Genomic DNA, 17,286 nt, shown 5'->3' with positions numbered 1-17,286 from the left:
GTGCAAATTGGATTAGTACGTACACACACACACACACACACACACACAAAATCCTTAATATTCTCCGTTGTTTTCAGGATAACGTATGTTTCTTAGCATGACATTATATCCCACCAAATATGCTGCTCCTTTACTAATCTCATCTGGTGCCATTCTAGATACCAATACCACCACTACTCTTTCTTCTGCAAGAAAAAGAAAAACTATGTAATAGAAATATCAAGTCCTCTGCGCAGAATTTTCTTCTGCCTGGAAGACCTTCTTCCTCTCCATCTGACAACTCCTATTTTTCATTCATTATGCAACTCAGATACCATCTGCTCTTTGAAGCCTTTCCTTCCCTCTGAAGGCAGTTAGTCCCCTTTTGTGTTCCCTTAGTATTTTGGATACCTCTGTTATAGCACTCATCATGTAACATTTTAATATTTTATCGTATATGCATCAGTCTTCCTTGTGGATGATGAAATTATTGAGAGCAAGAATTATTTTTATTACTTTTTAAAAAAAGATTTTATTTATTTGTAAAGAGAGGGGAAGGGAGGGAGAAAGAGAGGGAGAGAAACATCGATTGGTTGCCTCTCACAAGGCCCCAGCTAGGGACCTGACCTGCAACCCAGGCATGTGCCCTGACTGGGAATCGAACTGGCGATCTTTTGGTTTTGGGGACGATGCCCAACCCACTGAGCCACACCAGTCAGGGCTTATTACCTTTTAAGAAAGATGAGAATGAGCTATTTCTTCTCCTTAGTCCTATCTCTTACTCTTAGCTTTTATCAATAAATGTTTATAAAATAATTGATGGCCTCTGATCTGACTTGGCTCCTGTGGCAGTTGGAAGGGTCCTGGCCATACCTGTTGACTGATAGGTGAGAGTGGCAAAGCTCTTGCTTTTGGAATTTATGTTGGCATTATAAATGTTAATAGATTTGTCATGGAACACTAGTACCTTCTAACTGCACAAATTAATTTTATAAAATGCAGTGGAACAAATAAAATTAGACTATGCCTATGAGGGAGATGAGAGCGGAGAGGGAGTCAAATGCAGTTTATATTTTTAAAAAATATTTTAAAGTTGTGGATTATAATAACTACTAGGTCCTTTATAGATATTACCTTTTATTTATGTATGTATATTATCTCACACGTTCTTACAACTACTTTGTTTCTGCTTTACATATGAAGGATCAGAAACTTAGAGAAGTCAAAGAACTTGGCCAAAAACCTAGTTAGTACATCATAGCAGAGAGGAAGTTTAAGTGTGGGTGTGGCTGGCTCAAAGTATTAAGCTGTTTTCCTTATTGGTAATTAAAAAATACCAGAATAACTACACAATTACTTATTAATGTAATAATATTTAATATTAACTAATAGTATTAATAATTAGTATTAATTAATATTATTACTTCATTAAACACCTGATTATTCTAAAACATATATCTATAAAATTATAGCGTTTCTCCTGTAATTGAACCTACTGTGTGCAGCAAATTTGTTCCCTGCCCTTATAGGGCTTAGGGTTTGGAAGAAAGACAGTAAACAAATCATTAATAAAATACAACTGGGATAGGTGCTCCAAGAGGTAATGATAGGGCTCTGTGGGAGTAGAGGGGTACATAATTTAGTTGGGAATGCGGATCAGTCAGGGAGGGCTTCACTGAAGAGATGACCTTTAAACTGATATCCGAATGATGTATAGAAGTTAGGAAGTCAAGGAGTAGATGAAAAAGCATTTCAAGCAGAAGTACCTAGTGATTTTCAAGTTTTTATTTTTATCAGCAGAATTTTGTTTGTTTGTTTTTCTTTTAATGAAATTTTATGCTCAGCTACGATGTATGAATACTCGTAGGTAAAAGAATTGCCACTGAAGTTGAAGAAGTGGGAATGATCTGCTCACTTCAGGTCTTCACAACATGCCCGCTGGTAAGGGCCCCTTACGTAGCCCCATGGAAACTCAGAACACAATTTAAAAACCACTGAGCTAGTCTCCCCCGCCACCCCCCGCCCCATTTTAAAAATGGAGAGACAATTTGGCCAGTTTTAAGGGATTTGTCATAGTCCTGTTTGTAGTAGAGGATCTAAGACACAATTCCAAAGCTAACTATGAACTGCTTCTGCAACACCTGACTTCCTGCCAGAGTGTCTTTTGGTGGTCGTGGGGGCAATGGGGGTTTCTTCCTCTGAAAATGCAAGGCATAGCACTGACCCATCAACTATATAAAACTGTGTTTCTTGGCACTTACTGTGTCCTGGGTGAGGCAACAAGTAAACCGGAAAATAGTACAGGGTAATAAGTGCATTCAGCAGACATACAGACCTTAAGGGAGCATGGGTGGAAGGAGGCTTCCTGGGCATGGTCGAGGAAAGCAGTTACATTGACCTCTGGGGGCTAGAACTAGAGGACATAGGGTCTTAAGGAATTATTAAGAGGGAAAGAAGTAATAGTTAACTATTTTTTAAGGTGTTGTAAGTGAGAAGGTGAGAGGATGATCACTAGAGGGAGAAATGGGGGGGCGCATTTTGTTATTTTTTATTTTAAGATGGGGTAACATTGAAATGTTCTTATAAACCTCCGGGAAGAAGCCTTTGGGAAAGAAGAGAAGTGAAGTGTGGAGGTGGGAGGGAGTTACAAAACAGACTGGTTCCTGTCTTCGTCCAACCAGAGAACTGCCCTGGCCGACACTCCCGGCCTTTGCAAGGGGGCTCTTTAAAACCACCACTGCAGTTTATGTAGCTGTAGGGCTTTCGGGCTCATGCCGGATTCCAGCAGCTCCAGGCCTGCTATATATGGTGAGCACTGGCCATGCGCACATCCCTTTTCTCCCTCCCCCAGCCAGTCGCCCTGTTCCAACACCCACATATGTAGCTTTTTGCCCAAACCAAAGGCCTATGCAGTATCAGTTTACTAACTGCATAACCTATAAACACTGGTACCTGCTACCCAGGAACTTGTTCTTTATAGTGGATTTGACAGGCAGACCTCAGGCCAGGTGTAACTCTTGGAGGAGGCTCAGTGTCAGGTGAGATGGCTTCCGGAAGTGCCATCGCCCTACTTGTCTGTTTGCTCACAGACTGTCCTGTGGCCCCCATGCTCCCCACACAAAGGTTAGGCTTCGTGGGGAGGGAGTTTAGGAAACCAGGTGGAGATAGCCATGTACACAGCCCCGGGAAAGGTTCAGCGTGCCAGCTCACAAATAAATAAACTTATTCATTAGCACACTGCTGAGGCTTGAGTGTGGCCATGTAGGCTCTGCTTTCTTGGCCTCAGGCGGTGGCACAGTACAGGAAACAAGCTACGTGAAAGTCCCCTTTGGGATTCCTTCCTAGTGGCCAGCCTGACAAACCTGCCCAAGTGCCCACTAGTCTTCATTTAATTCAAAATCAGATCCATTCTGAGTAGCTTATAAAGTACCGTGAGGGAGAAACAAGGCCAAAACCCAACTGGCATTGTCAGAAGGCCCAAACAGAGCGAGACAGGATGCTCAGAGCTGCCAGTACGTGGCAGGAGGTCAGCATGAGGAATAACAAGAATTCTTTTCTCCCAGATTTAGGCAGAGGAGGAGAGCATGACTAGGAAAGGCTTGTTCCTTTGAACTCTGTGGGCAGTGCTGTCTTTCTCCTGTCTGATCCAGCAGGAAGAGGCTCTCGGAGCTGTGCTTTCACAGAATGGGGAGACAGCCAGCGCTGACACTGTGCTGGGAGACACTGTGGCTTGGGAGAAACTCGGGCTCCAGTCTAGCTCCTTGTCACTGCTATACAACCTTGTGACTTAACCTCCTCAGAACATCAGTTTTGTCTTCTGTGAAACGAGACGGCTATACTAAGGTGGTTAGGAAGAGTGAAAGACATAGTGAATGCAAAAGTATGTTCCAGTGACAAGTCTCATGTGAGAGGACTTAATAAATGGTAGTGATCATTATTATCTGCCATAAGGCAGAATTTATATCTTAACCCTTTCTATTTTGAGTTTCTTAGTCAATGAGTATTTCTTCCCTTTTCCCATCTCTACGCTTGCCTTTTAGAGATATTAGAGAGCAATTAGACTAGGGCTTGAACACTCCTTTTTTTCTTTACTTTGTTAGTTGGATTATTTGCTTTCCTTATATGTAAAAGAAATCAGTATTGTTCATGAGCCACTGGAAGCACTGAGGGACAAGCATAGTACAGTGAAACTTAAAACCTCAATAATAAATTGTAGGTTTAAGAACATTATCAAACTTAGGAGGGTAACTGGAAACTGGAATAGCTCCAAACAGAGAATAATAGTTCATGCAAAGATTAAGTCTGTACTCAGAGTAGGTGCTTAGTAAATACTCTATAAGTGAATGATTATTTATTTATTTATTTATTTATTTATTTATTTTTGGTTTTTCAATGGCAATTTTATTTCAATATAAAGTTACATTTTAAAATCTCCTATTTTATCTTTGAGGAATTTTTTTTTAATGTGTTTTATTGATTATAATATTACATTTGTGCCAATTTCCCTTCCCTCTGCTCCCCTCCACCCGGTGGCCCCCCTCCCTCCAGTTGTCCCCCCCTTTTAGATCATGTCCATTAGTTGTGCATACAGTTCTTCTCAACCTCTCTCTGTCTATTCCATTCCCTCCTACCATGATCCTTAATGCCTATATCATCTCCCTCCCTCTCCCCATTCCCCCTCCCTGTTGACCTCCCCCCAACATGTTCCCCGTACCCATAGCTCTCTTTCCAGTCTCGTTGCCTGTTTAGTTTGCCTTTGTTTCAATTCCCTAGCTTCTGTTGTTTCTTGTGATGCAGTTTTCATTTTAGATTTCATTGTCTTGATCCTCCTTTTTCTAAATCAGTCCCTTTAACATCTCATACAACAGTGGTTTGGATCTAACGAACTCTTTCAGTTTTATTTTGTCCTGGAAACACTTTCTCTGTCCCTCTACTCTGAACGACAATTTCGCTGGATAGAGTATTCGTGGTTGTAGGTTTTGGATTTTCATTACTTTGAATATTTCTTGCCAGTCCCTTCTTGCCTGCAGGGTCTCCCTTGAGAAGTCAGCTGATAGTCTAATTGGGACCCCTTTGTACATAATTCTTTTCTTCTCTCTTGCTGCTTTTAAGATTCTCTCCTTATCTTTAATCCTCGACATTTTGATTATAATGTGTCTTGGAGTGGTTCTCCCTGGGTCCAGTTTTTTTGGAACTCTCTGTGCCCCCTGGACCTGCAAGTCCATTTCCCTCCCCAAGTCTGGGAAGTTCTCCTTTATTATATTTTCACTCAATTTTTCAAGTTCTAGTTCATCTTCCTCGCTCTCTGGCAAACCAATGATTCTTACGTTGGGCCTTTTATAGCTGTCCCAGAGGTTTCTGATCCTCTCATCGTTGCTTCCCATTTCCTCTCGCTGCATTGGTTGACTGCTTGTTCCTTCTCCATATTCCGGTTTGTTGAAATGAACTCTGGATTTTATTTCCTCACCATCTGTCTCGTATGTGGTTTTGTTCCTTTCGTTATGAGTGTTTTTCGCTTCTTTCTCATCTTTTTCCAGATCTTTTGTGAATTCTGTAAGCCACCTGATAACAATGGCCCAGAACTGATCATCTGACAGGTTTCTTATCTGTTCATCTGTCAGGTTCTCCATCTGTTGCCTGGTGAGCTGTGCCACCGGGATTTCTATAGTTGTCTGCCTCATTTTGACAGATGCGTTTTGTTTTCTTGGGCCGGCTATAGGGGGCAGTGCCTGTGTACGCGTCACAATCCAGCGACCGGCGCCTGTCCGCGACCTATTTCGCAGCCCTGTGGCGCTTTCTTTGGGGGCGGGGGTCCAAGATGGATTCACACAGTTATTCCGCTAGGAGACCGGGATCCGTCCTCCCGCCCCCCTGGGCCTCACTGTTCAAGGCGATGTGGTGGCTGCTTTCCCCAGCGTTGGGGTTGCGAGCTGCCGGGGGTTCGACTGCAGCCGGGGTTGTTCTCCCCTCCGCTGTCCCAGGTGCGACCGCAAACAGCTCCGCCCCCTTTCTCTCGTCCTACCTGCCCAAAGAGCGCTGCTGGTTTATAACTTCATATGTTGGGCTTCCGTGTAGTTTTATTTTCTGGAATTTCTAGTTATCCTTTGTTTTGAAGTAGTTGTATTCCTCTCTAGTTGTAGAGGGATACCTAGCGCGTCCGTCTAAGCCTCCATCTTGGCCAGAAGTCCGAATGATTAATTATTTAATGCAAGAATTTTTATTACTATATTGTCTTTCTTTTTTTTAAACATTCAGCCAATTATTATTATTCCTCACCTGAGGATATGTTCATTGATTCTAGAGAGAGAGGAGGGGAGAGAGAGAGAGAGAGAGAGAGAGAGAGAGACAGACAGACATGGATTGGTTGCCTGCTGTATGTGCCCTGACCAGGGTTTGAACTTACAACCTAGGTATGTGCCCTGACCGGGAATTGAACCTGCAACCTTTTGGTACATGGGACAAGGCTCCAACCAACTAAGCCACCCGGCCAGGCCCAGCCTTTTGCTATTTTTATATACTTCTTTTAGGTAATCAGTTTTCATTTAAAAATACTTTTGTTGTCCTAATCTAGGTTGTCTCTTTTTTAAAAGATTTTTATAAATAGACTATATTTTTTAGAGTAGTTTTAGGTTCACAGCAAAACTGAGCAAAAGATTGTCTTTTTTAAAAGTTTATTTTACATTCTTAAGGGCAATTTTCATTATGCTTTAACGTGAAAGTCCACCCTCCCTCCTTTTCTATTCTTCCCAGAACAGCTATGAAATTATGAAATGGAATCAGTAGCAAAATGTAATTTGACTTCTCAACATTTAATTTGTTAAGAGGAATGCATCCATGATGCGAATTGAAGTAGAGCTTATTCTCTTCTGTTATTTAAACCTAGTATTCTCAGTCATTGTGGAACAGTCTACTTCAGGACTCAAGCATGACTGTTGTTTGGTCAGAATCTGTGACAAGTGTTAGCTTTGTTTTGCAGTGGGTACCAGGATTATCAGATCTTTTTGTTTGTTCATTCTGTTTATCATTTTGAATTTGTTGCACTCATTTTCTCTTCATTTTCTAGGATACTTGAGCGTTTTCTGGATGATTCAGGAGATCCTGATAACTTTTACTGATTTTGGCAGGCTGTCTTCTTTGAGTTGCACTGGGTAGGTTTTCCCTCCCTGTTGAAACTCAGTGGCTGTACTAGTTTTGGAGTCTGTTTTAAATAAATTTTTAGTTTCTTTCTTTCCTGTTAGGCTGCCAGGAGTTACTTTTTGTTGTTGTTAGTTATGCTTGTCTCAAGTTAACCAGCCTTTTCTCTTCCGATATGCTATTTCTAATGTGATGCTAGTTTTGAAACTTAAATTACTGCCCTTATGAGGATTAAATGAAAAATAGAGTAAGTGGGTTTTGGAGGGTTTCTTCTAATCATTAAAGAAGGTAGAAAAACAATACGATTCTCGGATCATATTATCAGGGTTCAGCTCTCCTTTGACACTACTAGGCTTGTAACTCTGGGCAAGTTATTTCTCTTCAGTCTCAGTTTCCTATCTGTAAGATGGGGACAGGAAGAATACCAGCCTAACAGAGTTGTTATAAGGATTAAATGAAATAATGCTTCTAAATCACAGCACAGTGCCTGACACATGGTTGTGTTAGCTGTTAATTATAGCACTTGTTTATTTTTGCTATTAAGGATTTTTTCCTATTTCTTAGTCATTTTTAAAATAGAAAATATTGCCAGATAAGCTGAATTCAGCCTAGATCAGATGTTACCCTAACAATTACTATATAAATTAGTGCAAATCTGTTATCTCTCTCATCTTAAAAAATGCTTTCACTGGGGTGACTGTGATATTTGTGGTTGAAACACAGAGTTGGAGTTGAAGTTTCTTCACCTACATTTTTTTGTAGCAGATTAAGTATATTCTCAATGTAAGAAAAATGTGTGTAGAATGCTACCATTGGGGAAAAAGAAGGCTACCATTTATGTAAAAAGAACATATTCATATAAGTTTGTGGATTATATATAGAAAGATTTCTAAGAGACTAACTAAGGTTGCCTTAGGGAGAGGAACAGGGCAGCTAGGGGATGTGGGTAGGAAGCAGACTTAGTTTTTATTACCGTGGGCAAGTATTACCTATTCAGAAGAGTTAATAAAGAAAGAAAGGAGTAGACTGAATGTCTAGGCCACAAGGTCAAGTGGCCTAAAAATTGACCTTTGGCTGCTTGGTCTGGACATTCCAGGCAGCTGACTGTCTAAGATGTGGGCCCTGTCTTCTGCTGTGCTTTTTTCCTTGAAGAAAACACTAAAGTTCTTCCCAACAGGACTACTTTCTGTCCTTAACTACCTAGAGAACTTGATTCACAATATCAGGGTAAACATTAGTTGAGCTTGTAGTTAGCCGAATATGGTGCTGGCGAATGGACAGCCCTGTGGATCGGAATCTGATTTCCCCAGTTGAACTTATGGGAATCTTCATTATACTCCCTGTTGATGAGAAGGCTGATTCTTTGTTTTGATTTTATAACTTTAGTTATATGTGATTTATTTAAAAATGTTTTGCATCAAATAAGTGTCTGTTGAACTAATTAGATACAATGTTTTAGGAGTAATTAGAATTTGCCCTTCTTTCATTTAGCAGGCTTGAATCCATATTTTCTAAACTTAGAATTGGCAACAATAGGTACAGTTTATAACCAAACTTTACTGGTTGCATAACAAACCTTGCTGGTTGCATAGCTCTTTTTTTTTTAAAGATATTACTTATTTACTTTTGGAGAGAGGGGAAGGGAAGGAGAAAGAGAGGGAGAGAAACATTGATCAGCTGCCTCTTGTACATGTCCCAGCTGGGGACCTGGCCTGAAACCCAAGCATGTGTCCTAACCAGGAATCGAACCTGTAACCTTTCAGTTTGTGGGATGACACCCAACCAACTCAGCCATGCAGGTCTAGTCAGGGCTGGTTGTATAGCTCTTAAAAGGCAGGTGCACACTTTACCTTATACTTTTGGATCAAACTATTCTTAATACCATAGTTCTATTATAGTAAATACTCACTAAATTTGTCATTTTCCAGCTCTGGTGATGTTAATGTGTGATTCCAGGGTAGAGGCTGGGAGGAAAGAGTTAACTTCTCAGAGACTCATCTGCTATCAATGCCAAGGTGTGAATGTCGTTTATTATAGCTCTCCATTGTCTACTGAGTCAAGTCCAGACTTCTTTTTAGCATAGTGTTTCAAAGCCTTTTATGACCTCACTAGCATATTTTTGTGTTTCCTATACCTGCCCTCCCACAAAATCATTGTTTCCTTACATGTGTTGAGCTCTTCCATTGCCCTGCTCATAATGTTCACCTGCTGGAAATTCTCTTTATTTTTTGTCTCTACCTGTCCACCTTTGGCTCATCTTTCCATGCCCCAGATATGTTTCATTTTCCATAAAACTTTCTCTGTTCCCACTCAGCCAAAAGAAATCCTCTCAAACTCCATTTTTTAAGATGAGAGAGATAACAGATTTGCACTAATTTATATAGTAATTGTTAGGGTAACATCTGATTGTACTTCTCTTGGGATACTTAACCGCATTCTCTTTTAGGGCTATTTGTATATACGGCAGATTTGGTCTCCCTTGGGAAACTAACTGCTCCTTGGAAGCTGGGCTTTTTTTTTTAGCCATCATTCAGTTATTCCTCACACCATCCAACCATTAATATTCCCTCACACATTAGGAACACAGTTTATGTTCATGGAGTGAATTATCAGTCAGCATCTTGAAAAGTGTCTTCAATTTGCTTTACCTTTTTGACCCTGATCACCACTTGAACCGACTTATCTATAAGGGCTGTAGAACAAACAGCTCTGAAACAAAAAGACTTCACCCCATGTTGACATAGTTAGTAAGTTAATGGCCTGAGAAAATCTGTGCCTTTTAAACCTCAGAGGGCAGGTGTATTAACAAACTACAGAATTTTCAAATAAATGAAGAATTCCATTACCTCACTGTTGCTGTTGATGAATTGGCCTCTGACGACACTTAAGCATCAAAACACACAGCTCTTTTTAGGTGAGAGGCTGACATGAGTGATTTGATTAACTTTTAAGAAAAATCTTATGAAAAGAACTGTTGAACTTTCCCCAGTTTGTTTTTGCCTTGGAATATGCCCTATATCATAAAAATGTGGCCAAATCTTTTTCCATGACCTGTTTTTATTGTCACAAAGTGTTATTTCTTAGGCACAAACTAGGTTCAGAGGCTATAAATTTAGAATCACAGCATCAGCAGATCCCAAGGTTGGAAGGAACTTAGAGATCAGGTTGTCAGATAGCCGAGTTCCCACCGCACATTTATTTGCCCTTCAGAAATTGGCAATTCTCTAGTTTTTGAGGTTATCCATTCCATCATTTGAGTATTCAGAAACTCCTTTTAGGAAGTTTTGCTTTCAAAATTCAATGCTGAGTAATTCTTTCTCTTTCTGTGGCCCTCCCATTGGTTCTGATTCTAATTCTTGAACAGTGTAATCACTCTTCTACAATATTTAAGGCAACGCTCCTGTTTTTCTCCAGATTAGCTATCTACGACCTTTCATCTCTTCCTTTTGTCTCTTAAAAAAGCATTATGTTCAAAACTATGGACAGTATTTCAAGTAGAGTCTTATCTGTGCTGAGTAGGAAATCTTACTTTACACATTGAAGATAAATTATATTTCTGTTACTGTATCTAAAGTCACATTAATTTGGGGACAACCTCATCCCCTCTTGACTCTCTTAAAACATATAGTGTTACTTAAGCCTGTAAAACTTTTTCATACATAGGTAGGCATAACTCACCTCTCCTGTACCTCTGTAGTTGTTCTTTTAGGCTGAAGTACAGGACCTTAGATTTTTTCCTGTTCAAATTCATGCTGTTAGATTCAGCCCATTAAAACAGCCTGTTGAAGTATTTTCGGTTCATGGTTGGGTCATCCAGCATATTTGTCTTCTTGCCCAGCTTCTTGTCATCTGCAAATTTGATAAGTATGTTTTCTTTTCTCCATCTTAGTTACTAGAAGCAATGTTGAGGCAGGCAAGACTGGAATCATTCCATTATACCATGCTATTGCTAGTAGATTTTAATGGGCAGGATTGCTTATTTATGGAGATAGAATTGTCAGTGTAGTCTGAATATTCCATAATTATTGCAGAGATTGTCCAATAGGTGAGTAGTGCTGATGTAGCTTAGTAACTAATAAGAGATCATAGAAATCTAAGTATGGTCATGAGAATGAGATTAGGAACTAGCTTGGAAAGTTGATGACCCTGTTTATATTCTTATATATCATTAAGTATACTATTACATTTATTAATTAATAAAATATAATTCTTATAGTCTTATGTAAGGTCTTAAGCAGAAAGAGCCCTCTGGACTGATTAAAGGCAATGTGGTATAGGGGAAAGAGCCCTAAACTTGGTCCTGATTTATTCATTTATTTATTTAGCAAATACATATCAAGTGTCTATTATACTTAAGCCCTGAAAATACAATGATGATAAAAAACCAGACTTGATCTTTGCTTTCAATGGAGACTACATTCTAATGAGGGAAATAATTTGATAATTATACAGATGAAATCATAATACTTTCTGTAATTTATATTCTGGACAAGTGCTGTCCAACAGAAATAAAATGTAAGCCACATATTTAATTTAAAAGTTTCTAGTAGCTCCCTTAAAATAGTAAAAAGAAAAAAATGAACTTAATTTTAATAATAGGTTTTATTTAATGCAATATATCTGAAATACCATTTCAACATATAAGCAATGTAAATATTTTGGGACATTTATATTCTTTTTCTTGAATTGAGTTTTGAAGTCTTAAACTTATACCACATCTCAATCTGAATTAGCCCTATTTAAAGTGCTCATGTAGCCACATGTAGCTAGTGGCTCCCATATTGGACTGCACAGTAATTTACCCACCTTTACAGACTACTCTGTGGTTGGGCAAACTATTTGCCTTCTGTACAATTCATCAGTAAAATGAAGGATTCAGACTTATGGTATTTATCTTCTATAACTAAAAGTTGTTCCTTCCATGTGTGAGGGAGCTTTCAGAGTTGCTATAAGTAGTTTATATCTTAATCTGCATGGTGCTTACATGGGTGTATATAATATGTAAAAATTCATTAAGTTGTAGACTTAAGATTTATGTACTTTATGGTATCTCTGTTATACCTCAGTAAAAGTCTTTTTTTATTTTTTTTTATTTTAAAGATTTTATTTATTTTTAGAGAAAGGGTAAGAGAGAGAGAAAGAAAGGGAGAGAAACATTGATGTGAGAGAGAAATATCGATCAGTTGCCTCTGGCTCGCATTCTGACTAGTGACTGAACCTGCCACCCAGGCATGGGCCCTGACTGGGAATTGAACTGGTAACCTTTCACTTTGCAGGGTGCCCCCCAACCAACTGAGCCATACTGGTCAGGGCACCTCAGTAAAAGTTCTTTAAAAATCACTTCTAACCCTGGCCGGTGTGGCTCAGTGAATTGAGCATCAGCCTGCGAACCAAGTGTCGCTGGTTTGATTCCCAGTCAGGGCACATGACTAGGTTGCACGTCAGGTCCCCAGTTGAGGGTGCGAGTGGGAGGCAACCACACAGTGATGTTTCTCTCCCTCTTCCTCCTTTCCCCTCTCTCTAAAAATAAATAAATAGACAAATTATTATTTTTTTAAATCACTTCTAATTTATTTATTGTGAAGGTCAGATGAGCTGACCTTTAATGAAAATGTGTGATGTGAAAAATGCAAACAGCCAGTGACTCTATGTCTTCTTCCCACGCAGGATGTGTCTAGTCCGAATGAAGCAGGAAGGCCGGACTGGGAAATACATGTGTCGTGTCATAGTTCATTTTATGTGGGAGGATGTTGAGCAGCGTGGCAGAGTCATGGGGGTAAGTGCGTGCTATCAGATCTGGTCCTGGAAGCTCCAGTGCGGGACTGAGTTGAAGTTTCATCTCTTTTAGAATGACCTTGCTTTTATTTTATTTTTCAATTATAGTTTATATTTAATATTATTTTGTATTAGTTTCAGGTGTACAGCACAGTGGTAGACAATTATATACTTTATAAGTGGTCCCCGATATTTCAAGTGCCTACTTGGCAACATACATATGAGGGGGAACCCCCCAAGATGGAATTATCTTCTGGAGGGTGGGCCCTTTGTAGTGCAGGCTTCCCCTACGAGGTGAGAGTTCTAGGACCCATCTGTATGAGAGTACCAGCTGGTTTTGTGAGAGGCTGCGTTTGGCTTCAGTGAATTTTTTGAAGGCTATTTCAAACGTGTTTGCCTATTTCATGATGGGTGATTTACCAGTGTACCTGTCCACAGCTCGCCAAGTGTTCAGCAGTTTTTGACCAAAAATGACATGTCCCCTGTGCCCTACCCTCCCTATTTACCCAGTCTTTCCCCGAGTGACTTTTTTTGTTTGTTTTCTTGGATGAAAAAAAGCCCTCAAAGGGAAATTTTTTGCTAGTGTGGAAGAGGTGAAACAAAAAAACAGCAGAAGCACTAAAAGGCATCAAAATCATGAATTCAAAAACTGTTCTGAGCTGTGAAAAAAAGTCTCGATAGGTGTATTGCATCAAATGGAGAGTACTTTGAAGATGACTGAAGTTTAAACATATAAGAATAAATACACAACTTTTAATAAATAAATTCTAGTTTTTGGGTCCCCCCTCATACTTATTACAATATTACTGACTGTATTCCCTCTGCTGTACCTGACATATCTATGATTATTTTGTAACTACCAATTTGTACGTCTTAATTTCTTCACCTTTTTTACCCATCTCTTCAACTCCCTTTCCCTCTGACAACCATTATGTCTGTTCTCTGTATCTTTAAGTTTATTTCTATTTTGTTTATTTTGTTCTTTAGAGTGCACATATCAGTGAAGTCATATGGTATTTGTCTTTCTCTATCTGACTTATTTCACTTACCACAATACTCTCTTGGTCTATCCATGTTGTCGTGAACAGTAAGATTTCACCCTTTTTTATGGCCACCTGATACTCCATTGTATATATTTACCACAACTTTTTTATCCATTTGTCTATTTGGGGCACTTGGGTTACTTCCATATCTTGGCTATTGTAAATAATGCTGCAGTGAATTAGTGTTTTGGGTTCCTTTGGTTATATACCCGGAAGTGGAATCACTGGGTCATATGGCAGTTCCATTTTAAATTTTTCGAGGAACCTCCATACTGTTTTCCGTAGTGGCTGTACCAGTCTGTATTCCCATCAAGAGTGCAAAGAGTTCACTTTTCTCCACATCCTCACTAACACTTTGTTGATTGTTGATTTATTGATGATAGACTTTCTGAGAGGTTTGAGGTAATATCTCATTGTGGTTTTAATTTGCATGGGTTAATTTGATTTCTCTAATTACAGAGCAAAGCTCTCTTTGTAGATTGAGAGGTAAACAAAGTGTATAGATATATTATGAAAGTCATACATGTTCATAGAATAACATGATTAGTGATGTTGAGCATCTTTGGCTATAGCTATTGGCCTACTGTATGTCTTCTTTGAAGAAGTGTCTATTTAGGTCCTCTGCCCATTTTTTAATTGGATTGTTTGTTTTTTTGCTATTGAATTTATGAGTTCTTTCTAAAGTTTGGATATTAACCCCTTATTGAATGTATCATTGGTGAATATCTTCCTGCATTCAGTGGGTTGTCTTTTTGTTTTGTTGTACAAAAACTTTAGTTTGATGTAGTCCTATTTGTTTATTTTTCTTTTGTTTCTTTTGCCCGAGGAGATTTGTTAGCAAAAATATTGCTAAGAGAAATGTCAGGGATTTTATTGCCTAAGTGTTCTTCTAGTAGTTTTATAATTTTCATTCTTACATTTAAGTCTTCAATCCATTTTGAGTTTATAGAATGGACTTGCTTTTAGATTTCTGTGAAATGCAACTAATGCCAAGTAGTAATTCAGCTAGAGTCACTTCTGCCTCTATGGAGGCTGACGTGCTACAGGCACTTTATATGTTTGCACACATTATCAAGGTTTGTCTGTGTGAGGACATCCTGTGTACGGACATGAGGTTATTGAACCCAAATCATGGTGATAGGAGGGATGGATTTGGTTAGTCAATGGTGGAAATCCAATAATAATACAGTTTAAAGATGCTATGCTTTGACACTGATACAGTGTTTTAACCAGTGCTCCTCTAGTTTAGTTTGGATGACATGACCATGGTAAGGGGCATGCACTGTCCCCAAGAAACAAAAAATAAGCTCCTTGATCACTAGCAATCTAGAATACTTTGGCAAGTTATCTACTGAAAATGTACATTAGTACATTTAATAATTAAGCTGAGAAAGGAGAATATATAGTATTTATATGATGACAATAGAAAAATGAAACCAAAACGTTAGAATACAGTTGGTTATAGAAATAATACCGTCTTCTTTTGTGTATTTTATGTGTCTAGACTATGTTTTAGTAAATTGTAGTTCCTTGTTTTTTCCCATTTTGTTGCCTCCCAGCTTGGGAGCATCTAAAGTACAGCAGAATCATCAGACAGGGTCATGAAATGGGTTAATCTGGTTTCAAACAGTAAAAAGCATTTAATGTAAAAAAAGTGTCTTTTCCCTAGCAAAACTTCCCAGAAGTAATTACTGTTAAGAATTAATGTATATCTTTCTAGTTGTTTTCTATACAAATACAGATGTATAACTGTGTATTCTTTTAACATAACAAATGGGTTTACACTATACACAGTGTTTTGAATCTTGGCTTTCTTTTTACTTAATATATATTAAATATGTTTTCACTTTACAATTGTTTTCAAAACTCAAAATGTTTTTTAAATTATATTGTATTGATTATGCTATTACAGTTGTCCCAATTTTTCGCCTTTGCCCCCCTCCACTCAGCACCCCGCACTCCCTCAGACAATCCCCATATTATTGTTCACGTCCCTGCATATAGATTCTTTGGCTACTCCATTTCCTATACTGTACTTTACATCCCCACGGCTGCTCTGTAACTACCTATTTGTACTTCTTAATCCCGTCACCTCTTCACCCATTCCCCCATATCCCCCACCCTCAGTCTGGCAACCATCAAAACGCTCTTTGTATCCATGATTCTGTCTCTTTTCTTCTTGTTTGCTTAGTTTGTTTTTTAGATTGAATTGTTGATGTATATATATTTATTTATTTATTTATTGCTATTTTATTGTTCATAGTTTTGTTCTTCTTTTTCTTAAATAAGTCCCTTTAACATTTCATATGGTATTGATGAACTCCTTTAGTTTTCTCTTATCTGGGAAGCTCTTTATCTGCCCTTGGATTCTAAAGGATATCTTTGCTGGGTAGAGCAGTCTTGGCTGTAGGTCCCTGCTTTTCATGACTTTGAATATGTCTTAACAACCTCTACTAGCCTGCAAAGTTTCTTTTGAGAAATCAGCTAACAGTCTTATAGGAACTCGCCTGTAGGTAATTGCTTTTCCCTTGCTGCTTTTGAGATTATTTCTTTATCTGTAACCTTTGGCATTTTAATTATGATGTGTCTTGGAGTGGGTCTCTTTGCATACATCTTGTTTGGGATTCTCTGTGTTTCCTGGACTTGCGTGTCTTTTTCCTTCACCAAATTAGGGAAGTTTTGTTTCATTATTTTTTCAAGTAGATTTTCAATTTCTTGCTTTTTCTCTTCTCCTTCTGTCACCTCTATGATGTGAATCTTGGAACACTTGAAGTTGTCCCAGAAGTTGCTTACTCTATCCTTGCTTTTTTGGATTCTTTTTCCTTCTTGTTGTTCTGATTGGTTGTTTTTTGCTCCCTTATTGTTGATTTGATTCTTGGCTTCATCCACTCTACTGTTGTTCCCCTGTAAATTGTTCTTTATTTCAATTAGTGTATCCTTCATTTTTGACTGGATCTTTTTTACGCTGTTGAGGTCCTCACTAAGTTCCTTGAGCATCTTAATAACCAGTGTTTGGAACTCTGCATCTCTTATATTGCTTATCTCTATTTTGTGTAGTTTTTTTTCTGGAGTTTTGGTCTGTTCTTTTATTTGGGCCATGTTTCTTTATCTCCTCATTTTGGCAGCCTCCCTGTGTTTGTTTCTATGTATTAGGTAGAGCTGCTATGACTCCCTGTCTTGGTAGCATGGCCTAATATAGTAGGTATCTTATCGGGTCCAGTGGCACAGCCTCTCCTATCTAGACCCAAACTGGGTAATCGAGGTGTGCCCTTTGTGTGGGCTTTGTACACCCTTCTCTTGTAATTGAGCTTTGATTGCTGTTGGCAGACCAATGAGAGGGATTTACTCAGGCCAG

The 17,286-nt window shown here is 38.8% G+C and overlaps 1 protein-coding gene across 1 annotated transcript in view; it reads left to right on the top strand.

The window, feature by feature from the left end:
• Window positions 1–17,286, top strand: part of UQCC1 (ubiquinol-cytochrome c reductase complex assembly factor 1) — a 95,315-nt gene that overhangs the window by 36,847 nt on the left and 41,182 nt on the right. The window contains exon 7 of the mRNA XM_090286309.1: window positions 12,781–12,889. Coding sequence (XP_090142435.1) covers window positions 12,781–12,889 — 109 coding nt within the window. The remainder of the gene's footprint in view (window positions 1–12,780; window positions 12,890–17,286) is intronic.

Source organism: Furipterus horrens, unplaced genomic scaffold, assembly GCF_987537825.1.
Source record: "Furipterus horrens unplaced genomic scaffold, mFurHor1.1.pri manual_scaffold_8, whole genome shotgun sequence".
Classification (NCBI taxonomy): Eukaryota; Metazoa; Chordata; class Mammalia; order Chiroptera; family Furipteridae; genus Furipterus; species Furipterus horrens.
This window is presented reverse-complemented; position numbering and strand designations above follow the sequence as displayed.